The following is a 19,465-nucleotide window of genomic DNA, read 5'->3' on the forward strand; positions in this document are numbered from 1 at the left end:
TTCTCTCACCTTTGGAATATTCATTGATTTTAAGGAAGCCTTCGACACCATCAATCATGATATCTTGATTCACAAACTGCACCATTATGGCATCAGAGGTGTTCCATTACAGTTGTTTAAGACTTTCTTGACATTCCGTCAGCAATTTGTCAACACCAACAATGTTACATCTCCTTACGCTCAGATCCAATGTGGCATCCCACAAGGTTCAATACTCGGTTTTATTTTTTATTTATATAAATGATATCGCTGATTCTACCAATAGGTTCAAATTTCGTCTCTTTGCAGACGACACCAATTTGTTGAAGTTTATCGACAGCAACCAGATTGACTTTATGCAAAGAAATATTCTGACTTCCATGAGGTTTGTGATTGGTGTCGGGCAAATAAACTTACAATTAATATTGATAAAACAAACTATATGATTATTAAAACATCAGGTAAACATGTTACTGCTAATGAGACCCTAGATATTGATGGCCATAAAATAGAATGTGTTCCTTCTGCAACCTATCTTGGAGTCACCCTTGATGAAAATATTACGTGGAAGGCGCACATTCAGAAAGTTATCAAAAGCATTGCCCGAAGGTTGGTATAATTTCACAACTTCGTCACTTTGTACCTAGAAATGTCCTCCTTCTGTTGTACAACTCGCTTATTCTGCCACACATCTCCTATTGTATTGAAATCTGGGGCAATACTTTTACGACTTACCTTGAGCCATTGCATTTACTCCAAAAGAAAATTACTCGCCTGATCACCTTCTCTGATTACCGTGCCCACTCTGCCCCTTTATTCAAACAGCTTTGTATTTTAGACATTTTTAAACTTTGTAAATTTCACACCTGCGTTTTTGTATTTGACTTGTTACATGACAACTATGCCCAAGACAAAGGTCGTTACGTCGACACAATTCCCCATGACTATCCTACCCGTTTTTCTACTCAAGACAACTTTTACCAACCACAGATCAACCTCTCACTAAGTAAACACCAAATAAGGTATGCAGCAACAAGTTTTTGGAATTCACTCCCCACTCATATTAAACGTATAAATTGTAGACATACATTTAAACAAACTTTGAAAGTCCATCTACTTCATCATTAGTGGATCATGCATGATCTTCCACTACATGTATTGACCATTAAACCTCCTGTTTCTGGTTTACCATTTTACTGATACAATGTATTTATTTATATCAGCTAGTTTATTTGTACACGAATATTGTCCATTAACAGATTTTATGTATAATCAATTAACTTCTTTCTACCCAGATTTGTATTCTTTATAATATATACACAGTCACGTCTTTGTATTAATTTAAACAGATAATTATAGCTACACTGGTCACGGTTGAGACTAGTTCTGATTGAACTATTTCCGTGACCCCATCAGATTGAAGTTTATGTAAACATTCCTCTTTTCTTGTTATGTATAGTATTTTCATCTGATGAAATAAACTCAACTCAACTCAACTCAACTCATTGCCTACACTCAACTTTTGGCTCGCTCAAAATTACATATGTGCATAATTAATGAGGTACAATATGTGGCGTCATAAGGTGTCCCATCATACCAAATATGAAGAGTGTAGCACTTGAGGTTACTGAGTTATGCACAAATATGTATATTTGAGGTCAAAGGTCATTGAGATCACTTGACATTTTGTCAAAAAAAATTGTATTGCTAAGTTATCCCTACATACCAAAAATCAGACCTCTGGTTCTATTGGCTCGCTCAAAATTAGATATGCACATAATTAATGAGGTACAATATGTGGTGTCATAAGGTGTCCCATCATACCAAATATGAAGGGTGTAGCATTAGTGATTACTGAGTTATGGACAAATATGTATATTTGAGGTTAAAGGTCACCAAGGTCACGTGACATTTTGTCAAAAAAATTGTTTTGCTAAGTTATCCATATATACCAAAAATCAGACTTCTAGCTCTATTGGCTTGCTCAAAATAAAATATGCACATAATTCATGAGGTACAATATGTGGCGTCATAGGGTGTCCCATCATACCATATATGAAAGGTTTACCACTTGTGGTTACTGAGTTATGGACAAATATGTATATTCGAGGTCAAAGGTCACCAAGGTCACATGACATTTTGTCAAAGTGTCTGAGATATCTGCGTGAACGGATGGACTCACGGACTGACATGACCCAATCTATGAGCCCCCTGGACTTTATCTGTGGGGACTAAAAACTGTGTCACTGCATCCTTTTTGCAATATGAATACGATGAGAAACTAAATTTTTATTTATCTTGGCCTTATACATGGGAGCCTATGTACTGCCTTATACATGGGAGTCTATGGACTGCCTTATACATGGGAGTCTATGGACTTCCTTATACATGGGAGTCTATGGACTGCCTTATACATGGGAGTCTATGGACTGCCTTATACATGGGAGTCTATGGACTGCCTTATACATGGGAGTCTATGGTCTGCCTTATACATGGGAGTCTATGGTCTGCCTTATACATGGAAGTCTATGGAGGTGAAAACTAAAAAGTCCTCTACCACGGCCAAATTTGATCGCATTGTGAAACAAATCGACGTGCATCTGTATGAGGTATGGTACTATCCTTGTACCAAGTTTGAACGAAATCGCTCCAGGCGTCTCTGAGATATCTGCGTGAACGGACGGACGGACGCACGGACGGACGCACGGACGGACGCACGGACATGACCAAACCTATAAGTCCCCCCGGAAGGTGTCCGTGGGGACTAATAAACCATTTATTTTATTTACTCCGATCAGTAAGAGCATGAAGAAAGGAGAGAAAATGATAGAGAAAACTGTGTGAAAATCTCAGTAATACTTATGGGTCGCCTGTGCTTATACATGGGAGTCTATGGACTGCCTTATACATGGGGGTCTATGGAGGTGAAAACTAAAAAGTCCTCTAACATGGCCAAATTTGATCGCATTGTGAAACAAATCGACGTGCATCTGTATGAGGTAGGGTACTATCCTTGAACCAAGTTTGAACAAAATCGCTCCAGGCGTCTATGAGATATCTGCGTGAACGGACGGACGCACGCACGCACACACGGACGCACGGACGGACGCACGGACATGACCAAACCTATAAGTCCCCCCGGACGGTGTCCGTGGGGACTAAAAAGGTCGTAGTATTGCTACAACAACATTAATGGCACGAGAGACGCTATTTTTACGCTGTCTGTGGTAATGCACGGAAAGACTCAACGTTTACCGATGACAACCCGAAGGCACGCTATGAATAAAATAACACGCTAATCCCGTTACGGGATTACGAGATAACGAATCGGCGGCAACTATCCCCTGAACAAAGGATCAAAGGAGTGTCCTGTATCCTTCTATTTTTTACATCCATGCTGTAACATATCCCTGTACAGTATGAAAATGGCTACTGGCTTGGATCATCATGTGATGGTAATATTCACCTCTGAATAGATAGTAAACTGATACAAACCTTTTTCTTTGTGCCCATTGACTTGATTGACATTTATGTTATCAACTCTTGGAGTCAGGAAATCATCAATGTCATCATCACCATCTTCATCCACTGAAAACGTTAACAAACAATTTCAATGATTTTTACTGCATTAATACTTGTGATTGATTCATTCATCAACAATTAAGTACAGTCAAACCTCATCCAGATGAACAGAAAGGGGCCTTGAAAAACAATTCACAATATCCAGAGTTCATTGTAGTAGTGGTTTGGGAAAGGGCCTGTTATTGAAACAAAAAGGCGCCAAGCATAATATGCAGTCTGCTACTTGCAAATTGACTCATGCATAGCATGAGATGTAAACAGCTTACACAACACATTTATTGATTTATTGAAGTGTATTCATAAAAAATGTTGTTTCAAGAAAATTACAGAAAATCGAGAAATGGAAAGAAAACATAACGTCTGAAGATGACAACATAAACATTACACACCATAATTGGACACTACTAGCATTACATTGTACATGTAAAAACATTTTACAAGTCGTAAAGAATTTCAATTGACTAAATTGTGACGAGACACACTGAAATTTGAAAATTGGTCACTGCTCTATGCATGATTATGTAAACTGTTTACTGCCCCATTGTAACTTTCAGCAAGGTAGAATGGATCACGCCAATTGCGTCTTTGATGTTGATGCTCAGCTTGCTTTCTCTAGTATCAAGGGCAACAAGAGACAACATGCCCACTGAAGAAACATTTGATCAAGCTGAGGTTTTAACACCTGAATCAATAATCATCAGAATTTTTCTCTTTTCACAAGCAAATTTTTGCAGAAATGTCATTGGTGACCTATGTGCTTTTGTTGGCTCCATTGTCAATGGACAGAGAGTTCATGGTAACATGCTTGAGGCATTAGGTTACTTGGATTTGACAATGACCAAAGGCTTCAACTTTCCAAAATGTCTATGTTAGTGCACAGCAGCACTGTTAGTCTTTCCTTGCTCTTTATCCCACCTTTTGAAGGATGGAGATTTTAGCCAAGCATTTGTGACTGTGATGTCTTTGCTAGGTGACTGGGTGCCATATGTTGTGAGTTCGAATCGGATCAAAAATCTACTGAAATTCCATTCAAATTCTGAAATATGACATAGATGTTTTGAAGTAGGTAGCATCAGTGCATGAACACTGTTTGCACAATGCTAAATACATATTTCCCTGTTTTACCGAAATGTGAATAGATTTTGGCAAAAGCATATAAAGCAGACCCTTTGCCCTGCAGATTTTTTCCAGTTTGACTACCCCCTCCCAACATGAAATGGTCCATCCCTTGTGTCTCTGTTTCACAAATGATGGTTCATATTTTTGTACACTTTGGTACGTAGACCAAGAACTGAGGTTGACACTTGAAAAAGCATGATCACACAATCATTGTGGTTATAAAGGCACTTACAAAGATCGCTGTTGTTCCATTTTGCTCTAGGGTCATCTTCCAATGACACACTTTCTGCACACGAGTCAAAATATGACTGCAGTGTGTCCACTTGACGACACAGTATATCTCGAAATGTTTCCATTTCGGCAAGCTTTTCACGGAGACCTCTTCCTTTCTGTTGGTAAAGAAACACATCAGGGAAAGCGTGATCTTTACTGCTTAAAGATGATTTTCAGGAAACCTAAGTCCAGCGACATTGACCGTTTATCCCTTCCAAAATCACCCTTGAATAAAATGCAGCTCAAATTTGCAACATAATTGCACGCGCCGACGACTACGGAGCGACGAAAAGAGACATTGAAGTAGACGACATTTATGGAAATGAGCTCGGAATTCCATGGGCGCGAAAGGGCTCATGGGAGGAGCGTGCGTGACGTCATCGGCGATACAGACGATTGTAGCTTGCAGCTGAAGGAGTTCTGTAAACAGTTCAGCGCGTTTGTAAGACGACTATGGAGAGTTCCGACAGCGATATTTCTGACATTGAGTATTAATTTTCCCCGACTGAAATCAAACCATACTAATTTGAACCAAGATATCATGAAAGCATCTCCACACATCGTTCATATTTGGTTGTTTGCGTTTTGTGTATGATTCCACGAAGGGAGTCACTGTGCTTGTACAGACCCCGAACTGAATTGGAGACACTGAGTGACCCTGCGATCCTTCAACGCTACGTTTCTAAAACATAGTTTTTCTTTACCAGTCGCTTAAAATTAATTTTTGGTTCGTGAATGATACGGAAGGATTGACTGATTGTATGTGTTACCATAGACCCTCGAGGGTCTATGGTGTTACCATGTAAGTCGAGCTTGGCCAGATCTTTAAGGTTGCGAAATCTCCGATATGTATCGGAAAATATTTATTCGCGATTCGACAAATCTATAGTGTCGTCTATTTTTCGTTTCGAACTTAGGAAGTCGGGCTTACTCAGATCTACAAAGTGATGAAATCTCCGATATAGTGGATATTTGCCCGCTATTTAAAAAAGACAGTATCGTCTATTGTTGTAAAGAATGTATTTCATACAAGACCAGCCAAAACTCCCGATGATGTCCGATATGTCCTCTGTTCAAGTCCCGATCGATCGCCAAGTAAAAATGTATTACCTGTACAGAATGTAATTCGTGCAAGGCCCTCCCAAACTCACGGTGATATCCGATCGGCCCTCTCGACGAAGTCCCGATAGTAGTGTATGAAAGTTCGTGTGGACATTTAATGAACAAATGCTTTGCATGTAAAACATGTATTTCGTGCATGAATAAATCTAATAATGTAAAACATACAGTATTCTTGACTACCGGCCATGGATGCTATTTTTGAACTTATAGTCGGACAGAGGTAGTCGGATCTGTTATGGTGATGAAATCTCCGATATACATCGGACATTTACCCTCAATTTGACAATGTATCGTCTAGTATCAGAGTTAAAGTCCTCAGTCGCCGATATTTATCGGATAAATATCTTATTTTGCAGACCCGGCATGCCGACACCACACAGTGCAAGTAAATCTAGTGACAGTTTTCAGACAGGGTAGTGAATTTCGCTCAAAGCCGTTTCATAAACGACGAGCACTGCGAAATCTTATTATCATATCCTTCGAAACTTTATTGCGCTTATCCTCAAACTGTTAACAGGACGGAAGTGTTATTTAGGGGGTCAAAGTTGCCAAATTGTTGACCCCATGTTGAGTGCGTAGTAATTGGACTGCTATCGCAGTAATCGGACGTCGTATTTCAAATGTGATTATAGGGGCTAAATATTGATATTTTTAAACTTCAAACCCCCGATTTTCAATTTCGATGTGTTTAGAAAACTGTTTGTAAAAATATGTGATAAATTAGTTACGTCTAATCCATGGACGACGCAACTATAAGCTTATTTCGACGTGTATGGCGCTTAAATATCGGACATGGGCTGTCTCTGTGTGTTGCGTTCGACACCTTGTATCGAACGGTGTGGCTAAGTTTTTAGCCCGAAATAGCTTCTACCGAAAAAATATCCGAAACGGGACAACAGCGTCACTTGACTTAATATGCTGTCACATGACTTGTAAAACACTATCAATACAGAGCGAAGTGAGTACAACGAACAGCATGTCATTAAATGTCCGAAAACCGAGGTCATCCGAAAACAGCCACACTGAATCGTCTGCATTAGCCTAGGAGTCCCGGCGCAATTGATATTTATCAGGTAAATATAATATCGGCGATTTGTCAGACCCGGCGTGCCTAGACACAATAGGCGAGAAGTCATTCCAGTATATCTTGTTATATCAATATTACCAGATATAGTCCCGAAATTGCCTATTATTGGGTATATATCGGCGATTTCGCAGACCCGGGCTGTCGAGATAAGAGAAGCTTTGTGTAGTTTCCGTCTTCGGATTTTAGAGTCCCGAAATCGCCAATATTAATATTTATCTGGTTAAAACCGGCGATAGTAGGCTGACTCAGCATGTCAAGATACGAACCGCATTGTGTAGTATAGTCATGTATCGGTATCAGAATCCCGAAATCCCTTATAAAACAATCATCATGAAAGAAGTAGAACATAACTTTTTATCTTTTAAAGATTTTAAAACTCGCCCGACATTCTTTTAGCCACTCTCTTCGAAAAAGCTGTTCTGTGGGACGACGATAAAAGCTGACTCAGTTTGTTCTTCCTTGAGTGATTTTTGCACTCAAGTGAACAACAGTTAATCATTTTTTATGCTACTGAGCATAAAAGAGTCGTAACGTGCAGAACTGCACTGCTGCAGTCATAGACTCAAATGCTTTGGTAAGCTGTTACACATGTTCGTGTATCGCCGATGACGTCACGCACGCTCCTCCCATGAGCCCTTTCGCGCCCATGGGATTCCGAGCTCATTTCCATAAATGTCGTCTACTTCAATGTCCCTTTTCGTCGCTCCGTAGTCGTCGGCGCGTGCAATTATGTTGCAAATTTGAGCTGCATTTTATTCAAGGGTGACTTTGGAAGGGATAAACGGTCAATGTCGCTGGACTTAGGTTTCCCTTTAAAGATGATTTTCAAGAGAGCACCTTTGAGGACTGTACGTCTGCAATATTGTTAACTTTAAAATTTTTGACAATTGTATTAGCAAGGCATTTTTCCAGTGATCAAGGCATTCACTATTCTTTAAGGTTATAGTAGGTGGCTACGTACATAATAATTTGTGTAAAAGTTGACAGATTTTTATGATGAAGTCATATAACACAACAGGACAGGTATTTTGATGTACCTTTCATATCCTCCAATCTTCATATTTTGTGTTACAAACCTTCTTAGTGTCCACATATTCAAAAACTGAAAATTTGTACTCAAAGTTTCCCTTCTAAATCCCTGATTCTCCTATACCTGCATGTGTTAAGTGCCTGTTAACACTTTGTCAATCTTTGTTATCAACTGAGTAAATTTCCTGTTAAATAAATCAAATAACTAAATGGGCCTTTAACAAGTGAACAGTGGCCTTGTACCAGCTTTCATGGGATTATTGAGGATGTTTATTATTGTGCAGGTGATACTGAGTCAATATTTTTGGAAGGAGAGCAAAGGATACTTGATTGCTATGTTCCATTATGACATCGCATCCCTCCTTTTCATAAACGAGACATCCTTGATGACAGAGTTCCCAAGCAGTAAGACAGTAGTGGTATTTTGTCAAGGCGACAAAGCTGTTGGTTGTTTGTTTTCAAAAAATGTTTCTTAATAGAAATCATCATGATGACTGGTAGTCTACAGCTGATTTTGCTACAATATGTATTATCTAGATAAAGGTCACATACTGCATTTGAATTTCTACAGTGGTTTGCTGAGACCAAATATTAAATGTGGGTTTCCTGTAACCTGACTGAATCTGAGAATGTCATTGCTCCTAATTTTCTTTAAATGCATGGAAATTTTCAGATTCAGATTCATCATTACCAGTGCACACTGAGAAATTAAATGGTCGCCAGGGGAGCATTTTAGATTGTATCGATAAATAAATCCATATGCATATGAATGCCATGATGTGTTAACCTTGTGCCAAATTTGAAAAAAATGAGCGTTGGAATGTTTGAGATATCTGCGTGCACAGACAGACGAATGTAATAAAATGGCTGTGGAGTGGCCATATTTGATCAGATATTAAAACAAATGGACACACATACGTTCCCCTCAAGTATTACTATTATGCCAACTTTGAAAGAAATTGGCAAAGCTATGTCTGATATATTTATGTGAACTGACAGACAACTATAACAAAATGGCTGCCTGAGAGCCATATTTTATTGGAACAAAAAATATAAAATAAATCAATCTGCATATGTACACAACAGCGTATTAACCTTGAGCCAGTGTCAAGGAGATTGGCTTTTTCATGTCTGAGACATGTACCTGAATGGACACAGACACACCCAGCCAAACCTACAAGTCCTACCTACAACCTACAAAATAAATCAATCTGCATATGTACACAACAGTGTATTAACCTTCAGCCAAGAGTCAAGGAAATTGGCTTTTTCGTGTCTGAGACATACACGTGAATGGACACAGATGCACCCAGCCCAACCTACAAGTCCGTATCCCCCCATCTCCCACCCCCGACTTTGTCTGTGGAAACTTATAAGTTGATCAAGAACTAGCATTCTATGATAAGTAATGGTGTTATTGTCGAAGATTGTACACTGGTAACTGTTACCTGGGTTCTTTATACTTTTCACTGGAGATTCCATTTTTTTCTATCAATTTGACAACAACTGGAAACCATCAAAATACCTTTGAGCACTCAAAAGTTTATTTCTCATTAAACAGTTAGGTACTTTTGCAAGGAGACTTAGTCTAACAACAATTACTGTAATAATCTTCGGTCTCCGTCTCACTGTCACCTGTTCCAATTTTGCCACAGTTACCATGGAAAGAGAAAATTTAACCAATCACAGATTTTAAGCGGGTGGCCGCTTTTTAAAAAGAGCGCCCTCACATGGGCATTTTGAATACCAAGGAACGTCCCTTTGACCATATATGGGCATATTTAGATTTCAGGAGACTGTATACCTTTAAAAGTTTGATGATTGGTGTTATATGAGAAAGGCAATGGAAAATGATTGCTCATGTTATACTGTATAACATACCTTGAAGGAAGACTGGGATGCCACACTGGTACCTGATGTTAAAGACAGCATAGAACCATGGCGTAGTAAACTACTTTCTGATCCATAGCCGGATTCTGCCTGTAAGTGTAATTATGAGACGCAAAGTCAACAAATCTACATTTGTACAATCAAACACTAACTATTATAGGATGATCACAACTTAATGATAAATACACAAATCCTGGTCTTTTCTATCATTACCACAGATGAAGACACAATATTTCCTCTGTTCCTTACTTTGGTATCAAGCACTTTAATGTTTCTTCAACACAAATGTCAAACTTTTGTTAAACTAGTCATCGTTGATGACACAGTCCCCACTTGTTAATAATGGGTACTTTGATTACATGTCCTCAGAGAGGATAGAGTCCTCTTCATTAATTAGGTCTGTGATAAAAATACTTTGATACAGATGCAGTCAATGGCCAAGAATGAGTTCCATGGTGACGAAAACATAAAACCAATGTAGGCCACCATCCTAAAGTTCATAAAATGAGTCAACTAGGAATTAATCAACAGGATGTTGCAAAACATTTTTTGCATACAATTCTAACACTTAACAGATTATCACTGGTACCATATTTCATAAAGTTTGATGCAGTATTTACAACACTATGAGATCAACATCTGTATCAAGTTTCATCACATTTGACGTTGTATTAATTTGTGGCAATATCACCCTAATTAGGAAAGTTCATTACTTATGCAATTACAAATTAATTAAAATGACACTGATAAATGTCTTTTTCAATGTTAAAGCAATGTGAGCTTAACATCGGTTAACATCTGTATAAAGTTTCATGAATTTGATGCAGTACATATTTCTTGACATATCAGCCTACTTAAGAAACTTCAATAATTGACATGTTACTGCTACATGACGTGAAACAAATTGACGAGCATATGTATGAAATAGGTCAATGTCAACTTGAATTATACTGGTGGAAATATGTCTGAGTTATGGCTCTGTACATGAAAACATCGTAATAAAATGGCTGCCTAGCACCATATTGGATCGTATCACATAAAAAATCGATGTACATATGTATGACATAGGTCAATGTCCTTGTACCAACTTTGAATAAAATCAGTTGAGATATGCCTGAGTTATGCCTCTGTATATGAAAAAATCGTAACAAAATGACCACACAGCAGCCATATTGGATCGTATCACAAAACAAATTGACGTGCATATCTATGACATTGGTCAATGTCCTTGTACCAACTTTGAATAAAATCGGTTGAGATATGCCTGAGTTATGCCTCTGTATATGAAAAAATTGTAATAAAATGGCCGCCTAGCGGCCATATTGGATTGTATCACAAAACAAATCGACGTGCATATCTATGAAATTGGTCAATGTCCTTGTAGCAATGTTGAATAAAATCGGTTGAAACATGTCTGAGTTGTGGCTCTGTACATGAAAAATAGCGTCAATGACACTGTAGCTCCCATCCTGGACTATTTAGTGTTTGTTCTCTGGTCAGATATTTGAACATGTGTGAAAGGGATAAAGTGCATGAAGTGAAAATACTTAAATGAAATGTACTGGAGACAGTGAAATATGTTTAATGTAATTATTCAGAATATAAAATGGAAAAAATACAGAATTAGATATATCGAATACTGTGATACAACCATTAACTCAACAAGTCATTTACAATGACATAGTCCCCACTTGTAATAGGAGTATTAGTCTTGATGGGGCAGGAAAATGTGGTCATTAAGAAGTATCACTGGAGTGTATATGTTGAGATCTATGGGCACATAGGTCTATGTCATTGTTCCCAATTTGAAACACATAAGGCATGTCTAAGTTATGGTTCTAAATCAGGAAAAAAGATCAGACCTTTAGCAGTATTGGCCAGCCAAGAAATACATATGCGCATTATAAATGAGGTACAAGATGTGACATCTTAAGGTCTAATATCCTATCAAAATTGGAGGGTATAGAACTTGTGGTTACTGAAATATGCATATATATGTATAATCAAGGTCAAAGGTCATCGAGGTCACATGACATTTTGAAAAAAAAAATTATATTGCTAATTAATCCCTATATGCCAAAAAATCAGATCTCTAGCTCTATTCGCTTGCCCAGAATTAGATGTGTACATAATTAATGAGGTAAAGCGTGTGTTGTCATAAGGTCTCCCATCCTACTAAATACAAAGGACATAGCACTTGTGGTTACTTATTTATTGACATAAACATATATTTTAGGTAAAAGGTCATCGAGGTCACATGACATTTGGTCAAAAAATTTCTCTCCTATAGTTATCCCTATATACCAAAAATCAGACATCCAGCTCTATTGGCTCGCTCAGAATGAGATATGCGTATAATTATTGAGGTACAGTATGTGGCGTCATTAGGTGTCCAATCATACCATACATGAAGGCTGTAGCACTTGTGGTTACTGAGTTATGGAAAAATATGTATATTTGAGGTCAAAAGTCACCGAGGTCACGTGACATTTTGTCAAAAAAATTGTATTGCTAAGTTATCCCTATATACCAAAAATCAGACCTCTAGCTCTATTGGCTGGCTCAAAATTAGATATGCGCATAATTAATGAGGTACAATATGTGGCGTCATAAGGTGTCCCATCACACCATACATGAAGGCTGTAGCACTTGTGGTTACTGAGTTATGGACAAATATGTATATTTGAGGTCAAAGGTCACCGAGGTCATGTGATATTTTGTCAAAAAAATTGTTTTGCTAAGTTATCCCTATATACCAAAAATCAGACCTCTAGCTCTATTGGCTGGCTCAAAATTAGATATGTGCATAATTAATGAGGTACAATATGTGGTGTCATAAGGTGTCCCATCATACCATACATGAAGGCTGTAGCACTTGTGGTTACTGAGTTATGGACAAATATGTATATTTGAGGTCAAAGGTCACCGAGGTCACATGACATTTTGTCAAAAAAATTGTTTTGCTAAGTTATCCCTATATACCAAAAATCAGACCTCTAGCTCTATTGGCTCGCTCAAAATTAGATATGTGCATAATTAATGAGGTACAATATGTGGCGTCATAAGGTGTGCCATCATACCATACATGAAGGCTGTAGCACTTGTGGTTACTGAGTTATGGACAAATATGTATATTTGAGATCAAAGGTCATCAAGGTCACATGACATTTTGTCAAAATATCCGAGATATATGCGTGAACGGATGGACGAACGGATGGACGAACAGATGGACATGACCCAATCTATAAGCTCACTGGACTTCAGCCGTGGGGACTAAAAATTGTGCCACTGCATCCGTTTTGCAATATGAATACGATGAGAAACTAAATTTTTATTTTTCGTGGCCTTATACATGGGAGTCTATGGAGATCTGCCTTATACATGGGAGTCTATGGATGTGTAAACTAAAAATATGCAAATTTCACCACGATTTGCCCAAATTTGGGAAAGGTCACTCCTATGCACTTCCATACCAAGTTTCAAATCAATCGGACTTGTGGTTCAGAGCAGGAGATTTTTGACCAAAAATGGGAGAAAATTACAAAAAAATTCATGAAAAATAGCAAGTCCAAGATACTGACCCAAGATGTGCACAATCATTTCATGTCAGCCCAAAGTACTTACATGCTAATTTTTCATGTAATCTGCTCAGTGGTTATTGAGTTTTTTCAATTTTGACTGTTTTTACATTTTTTCACTTAATTTGCATATTTTTGGCAATGACAACTTCATTTGAACAAAATCTCATCTACAGCCCATCATCCATGTACACACCAAATATCAAGATGAAATGTACAGCGGTTTTGGAGTTTTTGATGTTGACGGACAGACATACAGACATACAGACATACAGACATACAGACGTACAGACATACAGACATACAGACATACAGACATACATACATACAGACATTTCCCTAGCCTATAAGAATAGCTTCCATTGCCATATATACATATGGCTATGGGAGCTAAAAATCATAATAAAATGGCCGCCTGGCGGCCATATTGGATCGTATCACAAAAAAAATTGACGTGCATATCTATGACATTGGTCAATGTCTTTGTACCAACTTTGAATAAAATCACTTGAAACATGTCTGAGTTATGGCTCTGTACATGAAAAAATCGTAATAAAATGGCCGCCTGGCGGCCATATTGGATTGTATCACAAAGAAAATTGACGTGCATATCTATGACATTGGTCAATGTCCTTGTACCAACTTTGAATAAAATTGGTTGAAACATGTCTGAGTTATGGCTCTGTACATGAAAAAATCGTAATAAAATGGCCGCCTGGCAGCCATATTGGATCGTATCCCAAACAAATCGACGTGCATCTGTATGACATATGAAGTAATCCTTGTACCAAGTTTGAATTAATCGCTTCTTGCATCTCTGAGATATCTGTGTGAACGGACGCACGCACGCACACACGCACGCACGCACGCACGGACATGACCAAACCTATAAGTCCCCCAGACGGTGTCCGTGGGGACTAACTATGTATGTTGCAAGAAAATGTGCAATACTCAGAACTAGTCAACAAACTTCAGGTGCTTTAAATACTACATAATTCATTTTAAAAATTGTTCAAGGGAACAAATCAAATATTTGAGTAACCTGGAAGTAATGCATATGTACCCAAATAGACCTCGACACTAATACTCTTGCCTTTAACAATAACACTAACCAATAAAATAGAATTCCAGTATATATATATAGCTGAAAATCAGTTGTTACTATCATGTTCATTGATGAGATTCATATATAATGCATGTATTTGTAGTGTCCATGGTAACAACTACCTCACTTCTGCACAAGTAAACCAGCTTAACTCACCAGCAAACCTTCTTCACTTGTTAGCTAACCTTCAAACACAAGGACTAGTTTGGCATTAACTACATGGTGAGAAAATATTGTTTGAATTGAAACATGGCGGCAGATAATTAACAGATCTAACATCCTGCTGAAAACTTCCTGCTCTGTAAACTATTGTCTTTATAAAAATATTTGCCTCACAGTGAAGAACACTACTGTTTTCAATATTCAAGAGTTTCTCATTCTTTTCTGTGTTACCTTGTGTGCTTCCAATGCTTCTAACCACTGATGTCTTTCATCTGCAGTTCCTGCTCTCAGATACCAAACACTATCATTGATGGTCACATCAAATCGAAGCTCATCAAATTCATGTGCCTGAGTAGGACAAGAGAAAGAAATAAAATTCACATAAAATGCTGGAAGAAAAACAATTCTGCGACAAAAAAGTTTAAAAATAGAAATAAAGATGTACAATCTGTCATTCATTCTTTCACTATGTGCATTCAACGTTGTAACACCCTGTAAATCTGCATGAGATACTCAAAATGACAATATCTCAAAATGTATGGTACACTGACAGTGTATCTGCCGTATGAGGCCAACACAAGTATCATTGGCAACTGAATGAAGTATCTCATAATTGGCAGACAATAGCTTTCTGGAAAATGCATTTTCCCACAAGCATTCAAATGTTCTGTTTCTCATTTCTTTTTAAGTACAAAATTATGAGCAGCCACTTGTGCAAAAAATATGACAGATTTCTGACTGTTGTAATGCATCTTTGCAGACAAGGCAAATTCTGGAAAAACCCACGGTTTTTTGTTACAGCTGGAGTACAGTGGTATCATTCAGATATGAAATCAATTTCAACTTCATCAACTCAAATCATGGACATTCTTGTCTTACAACAGCATAAATGAATGTGAAAGGGTGTTATAGCCTATCAGTAGCTTGCATTTGAAGGGTTATCAATATCTATCAATTACAGAATACCAGCTGTTCTGACACAACCAACATAAATATAAAAAGGTTCCTGTGGCATTCTTATAACATCTGACATCAAGCAGTAAATTTACACTTGCTTCAGAACTTTGGCCATTCTGTGTTCTCAACGGCAACTTATTGAACCATATATTCTGTTAGATTATGTTGCTCATCGTTCAGACTGCTATTGAATTTCAGTAAATTGAAAAAAAGGTTTGTAAATTGGCAAACGCTTCATTGAGACAAAACTGCTTATATTTAGTGATAAAAGCCAATACACGACATTTTATTTCTCAGGGCTCTTTGTTTTCAGGACAAAAAACATTAAAATTTTCTCATTACCGTCCCGTTGCCAGCAAAAAAAACAGTATCAGTCAAGTGTTCTCCCTACAGCAATTGAAGCATGGTGGCCACTATTTGAATCTGGCAAGACGATAAAATCATCAGCCTGACAATTAACTTGTTATGCAAATTAGCAGCTATGCTATCAAAAATTCCTGGGGAGAACACTGATTTAATCATTGCTAATTTTACCTTCCTATTATAGTAGTAATTGAAATGCCTGTACCTGATGAGGAAAAAAGATCAATATGGCAGTGAACAATGTTTTTCAATTTTTTCTGAATCAACACTGATCCTTTCTCATACCACACCTGCTGAAACCTCTTAAAAATATAAGGATACAAAGGATACATGCATGTAAACGATGAGGACACAGAGTCAAAACCTGGGCAAAGTACAGCTGCTGTCAACTGCAAATTTTCAAATTCATGAAAATACATCAACTATGTTTTCTGAATTCTAGTTCCAACATCAGGAGGATGAAACTGTTGACATCCACTGGTGTAAACTTGACCATCATCAATGTGTAAAAAGCAAGACTTTATGACTTCAGACACAGATGACTAGAAACTGATAAGCAATCAACACCTACAGAGATATTGATACAACACTCGACTGCAAACTTACTGAATAAACTTTTATTCTACTATACAATATCTTTACAATACCCTGCTTCTTCCTTTTCTTTAGGCATTGGGAATAAATTTCAGACAAGCAATATTTTTCAAGTGGTATTCAAACAAATCAATGTTATTCTCTACTCAAGAAAATACAGGATTCTGGGACGGTCCATTTCAAAACAAATATGTCCTTTGATAGATGTTGAAATGATAAATATACAAGTATGAGAAATGACTTGGCAGGATAATGGCCTACTATACTGTTTGAACGGTGAAAGGCTGCTTTTTTTGTCAACAAAATGAGAGAAGCCACTATGTCAGGTACCTTGAGAAAAAAGTAAGGAACCTGTGCATACATGCCAGAGTTTGTAGATTCAAGGGCACTGTACCAATAGTAATTGAGCCATGGCTGCTGCTGTTGAGGGTTAATTGAGCAACATGAGGAAAAGTCAATGAACTGGTTGACATTGTCGTAGGTACAAACATCAAAAGGATATCTAACTCTTGGACCTGATGCACTTAGTTTCTATTTTATACACTTTGAAGTTTAGTTCACACAAATCTACAGGTACACAAGACCATGATTCGACGTTTTCTACCAGTCACATGTCAACAAGGAAGAGACTTCTTGACAAGTATAGAAATCCAGAAGCCATAGCAACTATAGTATGAGCATATTTGTTTACACACATCACTCAGAAGTCAAAATGTCAACAAAAAGAACCTCACAGAATACTGAGCTTAAACATTAATCTAGTATTTTATAGCAGGAATTCAACTTATTAATTATTATTAGCAAATTACTTGATTTATATTCTTATCAAATTACCAAAATGACCACACTAAAATCTGTAAGAGAATCATGATCTTTGTCACCTAGTACAATGTGTGTGAATGAGTCTAGATACAATATTGTTTTTATGCTGGTGCCCAGTACATTACAAGAAGCCTGTCGAAAGGTCACAGTGTCTGTTGGGGACATCATTTTTGAAGGATGAATTCTGAAATGAAATGTGATGTTTAAAAAACAAAGGCTAAAAGTCAGCATTTTGAGAAATTTACAATGTTGTAGATGATAACATGTCCAATGTTTTTAAGCCAAACTACAGCTGTTGTTGGCTAAATTTCTACATTTTGATACTCGTCTATCACTGGGAGTGGCAGCAGAGAATGAATCATATTCATCAATTGATATAGATTACAGCGGTCAATAGGAGCCATGCCGTCAAACAGTCGTTACTGTGATTTCAAGAGCTTTTTCGATGTAGCATGTTTTCAGAAAGTCAATAGACAGTATTATGCATCGGTAGAATGTACCTTACAGATGTAAATCTTATCCCTAAAAGTTTTATTTTATGTAACCTCATATTCTTCTCTATTTTCTGAAATTTTATGCTTCTATTGTATTTTGTTTTTACTTGACTCTTGAATACCGAAGTAAAGCCCACAAATATTGTGCGATGTCGGTATACATGTTTATCATTTACAGCACTGGTTGACAATTAACGAAGTCCATCTCCTTGTACAGTATTTTTTGCAAGAATTTTGCTGCTCCCTTTTGTTTTACTCGCGTACAGTGTAACGTTCCAAGGCTCAAGACAAAATATCACCATGGATGTCTATTTTTTACATCCATGATATCACTAATACTCGAACAAATTTGGGCTAGTAGTAGGGCGTTGAGTTGGGCGTGTATACAACCACCGAACTTTTACCTGTATGTCTGCTTTCGCAAGACTCATCGATCCCCTACATCCAGCTGTGATGTCATGTTTAGATTTGTAGTAACTAAGGGTGCCGTCTTTTAAAACAACCCATCTGTCTTGCCATCCGTGAATGTAATTAGTCCATTTACTCAAGGTTTGCTGCAGCTCTTGCGGAGTGGCAAGACCATCTTCAAAATCGTTGTCTTCTTCGTCGCTCTCGAATAAACTGTGGTCGTCAGACATGACTCTTAATCTTTGATGACGATCTTATTGAGCTACATTCGGAGAGGTTGAAGTTGTAGAAAAATTGTGCGCGGGGCAGGTAGGAATCCGATGAATTTTATGTGTACATGTACAATCATTCGGGTTGAGTGTATGAAGTTTACTAATCATGCAGCCGCCATGTTTGGCAATGTGTCACGTGATGAATGTGTACCATAATGACGTATTCCCTCAATGCATTGCAGAAAGGTTTAATCGGATCCGGAAGTAGCAAACTACGCGCGATACTCGCTTGGTAGTACCACTAGTGCATAATTTGTGCTATCTCTCGATTACACGCTGTACTACACCGGTAAGGAAGACTGGACAGATACTCCCTCATGTCCCCGGGGTTTGCGGCTGTTCCGTGGCCCACAAGTTTCCCCGACAGTTTTGTGTTAAGCCATATCCCTACCATGGCACCACACGTTGTGTGCACAATCTGACCTGCAAATTCTATTCCGCTCTGCCCCTATGCGCCCGCGCGCCCCGTGGACGTGCTATGGGGTGCAGAGCGGAATAAACACCGGTGACTATGCTGTGTGTGTGGCCTCAAGGCCAATGTATAGCCGGTAACACACTGCCCAGCCACACAGAGCTAGATTATACCACGGTTATACGACCTCCCACCAATCATGGCGCTAGCTCCGTGC

The 19,465-nt window shown here is 38.0% G+C and overlaps 1 protein-coding gene across 1 annotated transcript in view; it reads right to left on the minus strand.

Moving 5' to 3' along the window:
• Positions 1-19,366, minus strand: part of LOC139121015 (ceramide transfer protein-like) — a 60,175-nt gene extending 40,809 nt beyond the window's left edge. Inside the window, exons 1-5 of the mRNA XM_070685587.1 lie at positions 18,561-19,366; positions 15,158-15,274; positions 10,073-10,171; positions 4,913-5,069; positions 3,475-3,567 (exon numbers count right to left, since the gene is read on the minus strand). Coding sequence (XP_070541688.1) covers positions 3,475-3,567; positions 4,913-5,069; positions 10,073-10,171; positions 15,158-15,274; positions 18,561-18,794 — 700 coding nt within the window. The 5' untranslated portion in view covers positions 18,795-19,366. The remainder of the gene's footprint in view (positions 1-3,474; positions 3,568-4,912; positions 5,070-10,072; positions 10,172-15,157; positions 15,275-18,560) is intronic.
• Between the last annotated feature and the right edge of the window lie 99 nt (positions 19,367-19,465).

Source organism: Ptychodera flava, chromosome 21 (genome assembly GCF_041260155.1).
Source record: "Ptychodera flava strain L36383 chromosome 21, AS_Pfla_20210202, whole genome shotgun sequence".
Lineage (NCBI taxonomy): Eukaryota > Metazoa > Hemichordata > Enteropneusta > Ptychoderidae > Ptychodera > Ptychodera flava.